At 43.9% G+C, this 12,476-nt stretch overlaps 1 protein-coding gene across 1 annotated transcript in view; it reads right to left on the reverse strand.

Annotated features, from left to right (window-relative positions):
• The window catches only part of FAT2 (FAT atypical cadherin 2), a 61,923-nt gene that overhangs the window by 28,679 nt on the left and 20,768 nt on the right, over positions 1-12,476 (reverse strand). Inside the window, exons 9-11 of the mRNA XM_034999567.1 lie at positions 7,351-11,409; positions 3,604-3,800; positions 1,080-1,233 (exon numbers count right to left, since the gene is read on the reverse strand). Of these exons, the coding sequence (XP_034855458.1) occupies positions 1,080-1,233; positions 3,604-3,800; positions 7,351-11,409 (4,410 nt within the window). The remainder of the gene's footprint in view (positions 1-1,079; positions 1,234-3,603; positions 3,801-7,350; positions 11,410-12,476) is intronic.

Consider the following 12,476-nt stretch of genomic DNA (forward strand, 5'->3'; position numbering starts at 1 on the left):
CAATCATCCTGCAGCTGAATAAACAGCAGCAGAGAGAGATTAGGTAACCTACCTGGGGTGACTCAGCATGTCCATGCTGGAATGAGAAAGGACACTGTTGTCTCCTATCTATCCAGACAGCTTCCTGGGACACCATTCTCACCTGCCACCTCCCTGCTCAGGAATCTCCAAGCCATCCTTTGAGCTACTGGTTCCTAGTCAAGTGTCAGCAGCTGGCTCTCTGTGACCTGGGCCTTCTGTGCTGCCTGTCCCCACGCCCTCCCTATAGCAGCAGGACAGGGATCCCACTGTGGGGTTGCTCTTCCAAAGAAAGCAGACCTCACCCTGTCTTCTCCATCAGACTCTCACAGCCCAACCTCTCCCAGGCATTGGTGGTCTACCCTGCAGGGCTCTCTGCTTCCACCTCTTGCTTTGTCCTCTAATAATAATGACAATGGCAACCACATCTACTGAACTCTTATTATGTACCAGACCTGGGCTAGACTTCTATATACTTCATCTCTTGGGATTTTTACAATAATACATTGAGGTCTGCAACATATGCATGTTGAGATCATGTCCTTGACCATGAAGCTCACCTGCCTAAATCCTCTAGTGGCTCTAAAGGAGGGGTTTGCACCCCCCACCCCCACCCTTTGGCCTCTCTCCTCCCCTCTGTGCACCAGTTTCTGGCCTTCCATCAGGACCTCAGATGTATGCGCTCTTTCCTAAAGCAAAGTCCTTGTATAAATTCTCCTTCTGCCTTGAGCGTCCATCCCTACTACTCCCTTAACTCTGCTCCTAAGCCTCCCTCCCTGCTCCTATCGAACCTCCTCTTCATCCTGCATTTTTTCTTAACTCAACACATTTCAAACCACTGATTCAATGACTACCTTTCCCATAAGACCCAGATCTTATCTGTCTGTTGATTATGTCCCCACCATCTAGTGCAATCCTTGGCACATGGTACCAATATGTTTGCTGAGTGAATGGATGGATGGGTAGGTGAATTCCTGTTTCTTCTCCAAGGAACCTAACATGGTATTGGGCACTGGTATTCATTAAGTTCTCGGCTTGATCTTGAAGCTCAGGAAACCCACCTGTATGAGGATCCAGCTTAAATTCATCTGCCCCAGGACCATGCAGAGAATATGTGATCTGAGCATTGGTATCAGAATCCAAGTCTGTTGCAGAAACTTTCAGAATGAAGTGTCCTGGAGATATATCTTCACTGACTTTGCCAGTATAGAGAAGCTGGAAACAGAAGACAAAGAAGAGGGAGATTGTGGGAGATACACCTAGATCAAGAGAGAGGCAGAGTGACAGAGAGGGAGACAGAAACAGAGAGATCAGAGAGCAAGATGGGGAGAGGGAAAGAGAAACAGGGCAGGAATAGAACAAAGAGAAGAATTTAAACATGCAAGGAAATTGGGATTAAAAACAAGGAGCAGGAGGCGCCTGGGTGGCTCAGTCGTTAAGCATCTGCCTTTGGCTCAGGTCATGATCCCAGGGTCCTGGGATCGAGCCCCACATCAGGCTCCCTGCTCAGCGGGAAGCCTGCTTCTCCCTCTCCCACTCCCCCTGCTTGTGTTCCCTCTTCGTTGTATCTCTCTGTCAAATAAATAAATAAAGTTAAAAAAAAAAAAAAAGGAGCAGGATGACGAGAGGACTAGTCAGAAAAGACAGAATGAGAGAGAAGTTCCACCATTGAAAACCCACACTCAGAGCTAGAAGGACCTACTACCACCTACTCCACAGGGGCCTTTTGAGCTTCTGGATGATGAGATGGGCCTGATATGAGGCATTCTGGAAGGTGTCAGGTCAAGCCACTCAGCCCAGGCCAGGCATCTTGGTCTCTGTGGTGAGGCCATGCTGTCACGCTCACCCCCCTGCCACACCCCAAGACAGAGCCTTGGCTGTTTGAGTCAGGTCGGGACCCTCATGGCCCACAGGGCCTGTCCTACCCTCCCTCCACTACAGGTACCTTCATAGTAGGGGACATGGCACAAGGGAGAGGCTGGAACTCCTTGGAAGCCCAGTGTTCCTATAGCTGCTGTCTCTGGGTACAGGCTCCAAACAAACTGGTTTCCCCCACTGCAGGATGTGGGTGAGCATGAACCCCTGTATGTGCTCTGGATAAAGGCTTTGGGCCTGGGTGGGATGTGTAGAAATGGACTCCCCAGGCTTCTTCTCCTTGGCTCTAGTGATGTGGTTGACCCCCCCTGGGAAGGCCAAGGTGGGCTTGATCCTGGCCTCTTCCAGCAGGGGGAGGATGCAGGCTGGTTGTAAGGATGGCTAAGGGGGAAGAGGAAGAAAGTGTGGCCACCATCCTCCCCAAAAGGGCTGCCCTTCTGAGACCATCCAGAAGGTCGTCATCTTGGATCCTGCAAAGGCATTCTCCATGCCTCCTGATAACATAGGTTCTCTGTTTCTACTATGATTTTATGTGGTTGGAGTGTAAAAGACAGAGGAAGAAAAGGTGATGGAATATATGTATTTTTTTGTGTTACAATGTCTGGGTTGCATGTATGTATGCAAATAAGTGAAGTGTATATACGCAAATGCACATATAAGTATGTTTGTGTGAGTTATATACATATATTTCCATGTATGGATGGGTATACAGATGGATGAATGTTGTGGGTATGTAGGTATATGCTTCTGTATCTGTGTGTATATATGTATAAGTATTTGCATGTATATATAGAGTTGTAGATGATCCTTTGTGTATGTATATATGGGTGAGTATGTGTAAGTTTGCATTTATGTATATATACTGAATGGCTGGATTTTTTAATGCAAATTTGAATTATTGTAATTTAAAATGTTATAAAAGTAAAATAGTAATAGTTTAACTTTATCTGAAAACTTTGAGGTAATGCAAATCTCCCAAAGTTAAAAATTATTTACTGTATTTAAAAAAAATACGTTTAAACACAAAGCTATAGGACAATGATTGTTCATTTATGTCCTCTAAGAACACAGTTCCTTCCCCAACACACACACACATGCACACAAGCATGCACACACACCCACCACCACCACCACCATTCAACATTTGTTTTCACAGGAAATGTAGGGTTGAATTAAATGAAGTCCTCAACAAAAATGTAACTGCCCTGTCTGCATGTTTGTGTATACATATAACCTCAAGGAGGGCATCTGTGGTGGTCTGTATCACCCATGTAGATGTGGGGATATGCATAATATAGGCATGGAGGCAGTGCAAGGTGTCTCTGGGGGCAGTACTCTTTGGATGTATTTGATAATGAGGCCAAGCTGAGTGGTGGAGGGGTTTTCCCACTGGGCACAGCAGACTGTTAGGAGAATGAAGAAGTTACTTTACTTCTGGATATATTTTGCAGAGAAGTAGACTTTTGAAGGGAGTGTAGGGGGAGAAATATGGACCAAGGGTTCTAAAGAGTTTGGTGATATCCCTATGCCGGTGGTGGAGGGGAGGAATTACCTAGAACGCACCCTGCCGAGGGCACTAGTCTGAGGCTAGCTGGGGAGAAGCAAGGGCTGATCAGTGATGCCCAGCCTCAGAGATCGTCCCCTGAGTCTTCCTCCTTCCTCTTAGCCTTCTTTGCCTCCAATGCCACCTCACCCTCACGAGGCTCTCACCTGTGAGCACTGTGGGCTGTTATCATTGATGTCCAGGACGAAGATCTCTACAAGGACTGAAGCCTGGAACTTGCCATCGGAAGCTGTGATTCTGAGCAAGTACTTGGCCATGTGCTCACGGTCCAGGGTCTTCCTCGAGAAAATCCTCCACTCATCTCCAGCTTGGCTGATGCCAAACTGGCCCAAGGGATCTCCCTCTAAAAAAATGGAACAAAGCTTCTAGAAGTCAAGGAATAGGAATGAACCAGGCTATGTGCCTAAGGTGGCTGCCCAGATGACCCTTTTTTTAGGATTGCTAGGAAAGACAAACATTTCCTTCCTTAACTAGTGACCCACAGTTCTATATTGAGTCAGTTGTTTGGTGTTTTGAAGGTTTTTCTGACTTCAAAGGCCTCTTATTAAGTGGAATTATCACTGTGAGAAGCACCACTCTAAAATATGTAGTTGAAGGGCAGGTTTCTTATTTTTTTGTGTGCTTTGGAAAGCACTGGGGGAAGTTAAAAGGAAGCATATTTCAATTTTGTACAAGAACCTTCTGGTATCTAGTATCTGTTCAACAGTAGGAGAGTGGGAAGTGATCAACAACACTAAGCTCTCTGAGGTTTTACTTTACAAATGAGGATAAGTGGAGGTTCCCATGGATCACTAAGTTTGCTTCTGAGTCATCTTTCCTTGACACCAGTCACTGATAGAGGAGGTGGATTTATGAGATTCCAAGATTCCAGAGTTCCAAGACTCAACTATTCCAGGAATTCATGGTCTATTGACATTTATTCTATTACTCAGAGATGTTAAGACTGTGTTTTTCAGAGTCTGTTATTATAAGATGATAAGATTCTATTTCCCTAAGTTTCCATATTTTGAACGGCTCTGATCCAGGATGTTTCTATAGGAGTCTATGATTCTTGGTTGGAACTTCGGATTCATTAACTTCCTGTCAGAGAGCTGTGACAGCAGAAGGAGCCATATTTATGGGGATGGGATGACATGGAACCCAGGAGAGGGAGAAAGGGACATTGAGAAGTAAAGAAACTCTTTTTGGCCACTGGCTAGCTGGTTCAGCCACTGGACAGGGGTTGGGATAATTTAGGTTTGCAATAGGTATCCATTGGGGAAAATAGCTCATAGGGTGTGGTTTTAATCCCAGACCTCACTCAAGCTTGGAGTGTGACCTTGGTTGAGTTTCTGTCCCTATCTGTGCTTTGGTTTTCCTGTGTGTGAAATGAGGGGATTGAGCTGGAATCATACCTATGGAAGTGTTTTCACTCTGACACTTAAGTCCTGTGATTGACTTAAGGAACATTTCTAGTATCCACAACTTGCTCTAGGCAGAATACACTCCACAAGGACAATCATCTGACAGAGTTTTCAGGGATCACACCATTATTGACATCTTCTCCATCCTCTAGAAGCTAACTGAGAGCAGTTACAGTATCTCCCTTCTATTCTGTCTACTCCACCTAAAGAAATAAGAAATCCTCTCTGCAAAACACTTTCCAATTTATAGGAGGCTCTCAAGAAATTTTTTTAAGTTAAATCTTACCAATCTAACCAAAGAGGCAAAAAATCTGTACTCAGAAAACTACAGAATACTCGTGAAAGAAATTGAAGAAGACACAAAGAAATGGAAAAACGTTCCATGCTCATGGATTGGAAGAACAAATATTGTGAAAATGTCTATGCTACCTAGAGCAATCTACACATTTAATGCAATCCCTATCAAAATACCATCAACTTTATTCTGAGAAACAAACTGAGGGTTTTAGAGGGGAGGGGGTGGGGGGATGGGTTAGCCTGGTGTCGGGTATTAAGGAGGGCGCGTATTGAATGGAGCATTGGGTGTTATACTCAAACAATGAATCATGGAACACTATAAAAAATTAAGGATGTAATGTATGGTAACTAACATAACATAATAAAATAAAATAAAAATCCCATCAACTTTTTCACAGAAATGGAACAAATAACCCTAAAATTTGTATGGAACAAGAAAATACCCCAAATAGCCAGAAGAATGTTGAAAAAGAAAAGCAAAGCTGATGGCATCACAATTCCGGACTTCAAGCTCTATTACAAAACTGTAATCATCAAGACAGTATGGTACTTGCACAAAAACAGACACATAGATCAATGGAACAGAATAGAGAGCCGAGAAATGGACCCTCAACTCTATGGTCAACTAATCTTCAACAAAACAGGAAAGAATGTCCAATGGAAAAAAGACAGTCTCTTCAACAAATAGTGTTGGGAAAATTGGACAACCCATGCAGAAGAATGAAACTGGGCCATTTCCTTACACCACACACAAAAATAGACTCAAAATGGATGAAAGACCCTAAATGTGAGACAGGAATCCATCAAAATCCTTGAGGAGAACAAAGGCAGCAACCTCTTTGTCCTCAGCTGCAGCAACTTCTTCCTAGAAACACTGCCAAAGGCAAGGGAAGCAAGGGCAAAAATGAACTATTGGGACTTTGTCAAGATAAAAAGCTTTTGCACAGCAAAGGAAACAGTTAACAAAACCAAAAGACAACTGACAGAATGGGAGAATATATTTGCAAATGACATATCAGATAAAGGGCTAGTATCCAAAATCTATAAACAACTTACCAAACTCAACACCCAAAGAACAACTAATCCAATCAAGAAATGGGCAGAAGACATGAACAGACATTTCTCCAAAGAAGACATCCAAATGGCCAACACACACATGAAAAAGTGCTCAACATCACTCGGCATCAGGGAAATCCAAACCAAAACCTCAGTGAGATACCACCTCACACCAGTCAGAATGGCTGAAATTAACAAGTCAGGAAATGACAGATGTTGGCGAGGATGTGGAGAAACGGAAACCCTCCTACACTGTTGGTGGGAATGCAAGCTGGTACAGCCACTCTGGAAAACAGTATGGAGGTTCCTCAGAAAGTTGAAAATAGAGCTACCCTATGACCCAGCAATTGCACTACTGGGTATTTACCCCAAAGATACAAATGTAGTGATCCGAAGGGGCACGAGCACCCCAATGTTTATAGCAGCAATGTCCACAATAGCCAAACTATGGAAAGAGCCTAGATGTCCATCAATAGATGAATGGATAAAGAAGATGTGGTATATAGCTATACACGATGGAATATTATGCAGCCATCAAAAAATGAAATCTTGCCATTTACAACAATGTGGATGGAACTAGAGGGTATTATGCTAAGCAAAATAAGTCAATCAGAGAAAGACAATTATCATATGATCTCACTGATGTGTGGAATTTGAGAAACAAGGCAGAGGATTGTAGGGGAAGAGAGGAAAAAGTGGAACAAGACGAAACCAGAGGGGGAGAGAAATCATAAGAGACTCTTAATCTTGGGAAACAAACTGAGGGTTGCTGGAGTGGAGGGGGGTGGGAGGGATGGGGTGGCTGGGTGATGGACATTGAGGAAGGTATGTACTATGGTGAGCACTGTGAACTGTGTAAGACTGATGAATCACAGACCTGTACCCCTGAAACAAATAATACATTATATGTTAATTAAAAAAAAGTTAGATCTTACCAGCATCCTTGTGAGGTGAACGAGAACAGGCATGCAAAGTCTACAGATGAAGCACTGAGGTCCTGGGAGGTTAATTAATATACCCAAGGTCACATTGATAATAGGTAGAAGAGCCAGGACTTAAATCCATGTCTTAGGGCACCTCTTACTATACTTTTTTCAATGTACCCCAGTGCCTCCATTCCAAGACAGTTATCCTTACCTGTGATATAGCAGGTGACCTGTCTGTTCTGCTCAGAGATATCAGCATCCAAGGTTTTAAGAGTGACTACAAGTTCACCAGGTTCACTGTTCTCAACCACAGATCCTCTGTAGTCTTCAGAAGCAAATCGGGGAGCATTGTCATTCTCATCTGTAATGGAGACTTCAACCAGAACCTGAGAAGATAGCTGGATGGTCCTTCCATGGTCATAGGCCACCACATAAAAGCGGTACGTCTGGTGGGTCTCACAGTCAAGTTCCTGGAGTGTGGTGATCCAGCCAGTCTCACTGTCAATGGCAAAGAGCTCATGGATATTGCTACCAGGGTCCACTGGCAGCCTGTAGCTCACCTGGCCATCATCGCCAGTGTCCTGGTCATTGGCAGTCACTTGAATGACTGAGGTCCCCACTGGCATATTCTCAGTGAGAACAGCCTTATAGGGATCAGCCTCAAATATAGGCCTATTGTCATTGACATCCTTCACTTGGATATTGACAGAGACCAAGGAAACCAAGTGAGTGTCATTATGGGGACAATGTGCCATTAAATCAATCTGGTACCATTTGGTGGACTCATAGTCTATGGCCTTTCTCACCTTTAGAACTCCTGTGTTTCGGTCCAAGGAGAAGACACCATCCTTGTTGCTCTCTGGTGTGGTGCCCTGCACTAGACTATAGATGACTGGATCTTGCGCGGCCACTGCTTTAACAGAACCAATTTCAGACCCTTCTGGAAGATCTTCAGATGCAGAGAAAGTATACAGAGGTTCAGAAAATTTGGGCAAGGATACTTCATTAGGAACCACCTGAAGTCGTAACAGCACCAGGGAGTTCCAGTGAGGAGGGCCCCCATCTTGGGCTTTGATTTTTAAGTCAAAGGCCCGATTTTCCAATCCCAACAAGCTCTCCTTCACCTTGACAACACCAGTAGTTGGGTTGACTTCAATGACCTCTTCATCCAAGTCCTTTATTGAGTCCACTGAATAGGTGACATCTGCATTCTGACCCTCATCTGCATCGTAGGCCAACACCTGGATAACTGGGGAATCTTTACTGACATTGGATTGAATGGACACTGTGTACTCAGATGCTTTAAATTGTGGAGGGTTGTCATTTTCATCTGTCAGGATGATCTTCACAGTGCAGAAGGCCACTCGTCCTCCTCCATCCTGAGCCATGACTTTAATAGCAATAACTCTTTCTGTTGAATTTTCCCGATCCAGTTTCTGCAGAGTGGTGATCTGCCCATTGGGGTTTATGGAGAACTTCTCACCTGCTAGTTTATTGATGATGGTATAATCTACAGTGCCATAGGGACCACTGTCTTTGTCTATGGCTAGCAACTCAATCACCTTCGTTCCCACCTTCGCATTCTCTGCTAATTCTGCCTCATAAACATGCTGCTGGAACTCTGGGCTATACTTGTTGGCATTTGTAGTGTTGATATACACTGGCACAATTGCTTGGAAGACCCCATCAGAAGCACCTACCCTCAAATTGTAAGAAGAGTCCAGGTGCTTTTTGCAAAGGTTGAACATAGAAATTATTCCTGATGAGCTGTTAATGGAGAAGTGCCTGTCCTGATTGCCAGAAAGGATCAGGTACTCCAGATGGGAGGCATCCCTGCTGTCGGGGTCAAGAGCTTGGACTTTAAGAACCAGGTGTCCACAGGTTGCCAGCTCACTGACATTGGCTTCGTACTGAGGTTGCCTGAACTCCGGGGGGTTATCATTGATGTCAGATACATTAACAACCACAAGGGTTTCACCAGTGAGTGGGGGGTCTCCTCTATCCATGGCCCTGACCTTCACATGAAAGTGTTGTTGAGTTTCGTAATCCAGCTCTTGAACTGTGGACATCTCCCCTGTGCTCCCATTGATCTGGAAGAATTTGGAAATATCTGAGCCATCCTCTATGATCTGATAGGAGACATCACGGTTCTGCCCTGAATCCTGGTCAGAAGCCAACAGTTGGATCACAGGGGTCTGAGCAGGCAAACCTTCTGAGACTGAAGTAGTGTAGACCAATTGAGAGAAAGTGGGAGGATTATCATTGACGTCCTCCACCAGGACTTCCACTGTGGCTTCAGAAAATGACCCCAGAGCTGTGTCTGTGGCTCTGACCGTGAACACATGTTTGGTCTTAGATTCATAGTCCAAAGGGCCTGTTACTGTCAGAACACCAGTCTTAAAGTCAGTGGTGAACAGCATCAAGGGCTCTTCCTCCACAATGTTGTAAATGAGTCGAAGTCCCTCTGGACTTCGGGCCTGGGTGTGGAGAATTGGTGTATACAGTGTGATATTTTCAGGCACTCTCACTTTGTAGTAAGGACTCTGAAACAGTGGGTTGGATTTATTTCTCACGGTGACAAGTACCTCTTCCTCAGTCTGGAGGGATGGGGTTCCTCCATCCTGAGCAATGACTTTGAGGTGATACTTATTTAAAGCTTGATAATCAAAGGGTTTCTTCAGTGATATGTCCCCAAGATAGGGGTCAATTCGAAAATATGTGTAATCTTCTGCAAATGCATATGTGACAGCACCATTTACCCCCAAGTCCTGGTCAGTGGCAGATACCTGAAAGAGGACATCCCCAGGCTCTGTGCCATCTTGGATAATCGTGTAGTAGGGCAGATGCTTAAATTGAGGGGGATTGTCATTGACATCCTCAACAGAGACTCTGACCAGAGCCTGAGCCACTCGCTGAGGGGTCCGATTGTCCCTCAATTCCACTGCCACCTCATAAGTGTCCTGCTCTTCTCTGTCAAACACCACACCTCTTGTCTGCAACACACCTGCTGACTTGACCATATGAAACATATCCGTGCCATTCAACAGGAAGTAGGAAAGAGTGTCATTCAAATGATTGCCCTGGGCGCCAAGAATCACCAGTGCCTTTCTACCCTGTAAATTCTCCTTCACGGTTGCCCTATAGATAATCTGATCAAACTGTAAGCTTGTGTTAAGGGCTTGTGTCAAAAAAATTTTTACGAGTGCAGTGTCTTGATACAGGCCATCAGAAGCCCTGATGGTGAGCTCCCGAGAGACCCCCAGGAAAGCAGGATTCAACACAGATATATGACCCATGATGGGATGGATGGCAACAGCTTCATCAGCATTGCCAGTTTTGATGCTATAATTGACTTCTGAGTCATCATCGCTGGCCTGCACGATGAGGAGCTCCATACCCCGATGGATGGGCTTCACTACTGCTACTTCATATACGTGGTCTGAGAACCTGGGAGGAGAGTCATTTACATCCCTGACGTTGATGATGACCTGGACAGGCCTGGATGCAAATAAGATAGGGTTTCCTTGGTCATGAACATAGACACTGAATTGGAAAGAGGGCATGCTCTCATAATCCATCTCTGATATGATGATTAGGGTTCCCATGCTGGGATCAATTTTGAAAAACTTCAAAGCCTCTGGCTCCAAAATTTCATAGACCAACAAGGAATTAGCTTCTTCATCACGGTCAGAGGCACGAATCACAAGGGGGTTGTTGTTTTCATCCATGATCATGCTGTATAATGGAGCTGCTTCACTAACTTGGCCCACAAAAATGGACTTTAAGAACATGGGAGGATTGTCATTTTCATCAATGATGTAAACAAGAACCATGACATCAGTAAATGCACCTGCCATATTGCTGCCTCGGATTTTCAGCTGGTAAGATGAAATTTTCTCATGGTCCAGTTTCTTCTGGGTGGAAATGAGGCCAGAATATGAGTTCATGGAGAATACACCATCCTTGTTTCCCTCTCTTAACTCATAGGTAACTTCTGAGGAACTTGTAGCTGACACAAGAAGGATTGGGGAGCCAATAGGGATTGATTCAGGGATCTCTACAAAGTACTCAGCTTTGGAGAAGATGGGGGCACTGCTATCTGAGGGGTAGACATTAATGATCACTGTAGCCAGGTCATGCCACTGTGGGGAGCCTTGATCTTCTGCCTTGACTGTCAGACTATACCGGGCATGATTTGCCTGATCAAGTTTCTGGGCCAGAGTGATGATGCCTAGCAGGGCATCGATGTTGAAGAAACCCTCACTGTTCCCTGAAACAAAAGACAAGACAAACTGAAATTTACCACATGTTCAAGAGATACTTTCTAGATCAGTAAAGGGCTATCACACAAAACTTGTACAGGACAAAAATCTATATCCCATGTTACCCTGATATAGTTTATAGGGAAGATACCTACTTTTTAAAATACCTTACATGAGGCACATAGTAGGTACTCCATAAATGGCAGCTTCAGTGATCACTCAGTTTTGGGGTCACAACTTAAGCTGCAAACCAAAGCTGCAGAAGGTCTTGAAAGCAAAGGAAGGAAATGTATGGTTTGTAGGAAAATACACTCCACTCTATTTCACTGGTGGCTTTTATAGGAGAGACTTTAATACACTGCCCTGTCTGCTCCCAATATAGTCTATGGTGGGAAGATCCTTTCCTGTCCGGCTTGGGAGTTGAGTGGCACAGAGTTAAGTGGGGAGGTCGTGGATAGAACACCCAGACCTTGAGGCTCCTGATCAAATGCCCTTTCTACCACACCTGGATTTCCTAAATTGCAGGCATTCTCACATTGCCTTTAAATTTTTTTCAATACCCAGCCCCTACCTTTACTATTTTGTACTATTATTGAATGGATATTTTCCTTTAAATGGACTCATTTTCTTAAATTTAAAATATTTGAACAGGCAACTTTTGTATCACTACTTTAGAAAAGAAAATCATTATTGCTTGCCATAAATCAGAGATTACCATAGAAACAAGTCAGTGGGAAAAAATATCTTATTAAAATCTGGGTAAAATCTATTGCTTGTTATAGGATGTGAGCCTGAAACCTATCCTCTTTCTATGGTAAAAACAAAGAGTAGCAAGTGTTAGGGAAGAATTAAAGAGATTCTAGTACCCAGGGAAAGCGTTGTCCTTGACTTATCAGGAAGCCCAAATGAGAATCAAGGGGGAGTACTTTTTCCACATCTGGTAGCCTATTTTTGTAGGCCTTTTAAAATTTAATAAAATTAAAATTTAATATTTATTTTGATAAATGCATAATAACATTTCAAATTTAAGTTTTAAAGAAAGTTACAGTTATACATTATATGATTCACAAAAAAT

Source organism: Mirounga leonina, unplaced genomic scaffold (assembly GCF_011800145.1).
Source record: "Mirounga leonina isolate KUSES-001 unplaced genomic scaffold, KU_Mleo_1.0 Mir_99, whole genome shotgun sequence".
NCBI lineage: Eukaryota > Metazoa > Chordata > Mammalia > Carnivora > Phocidae > Mirounga > Mirounga leonina.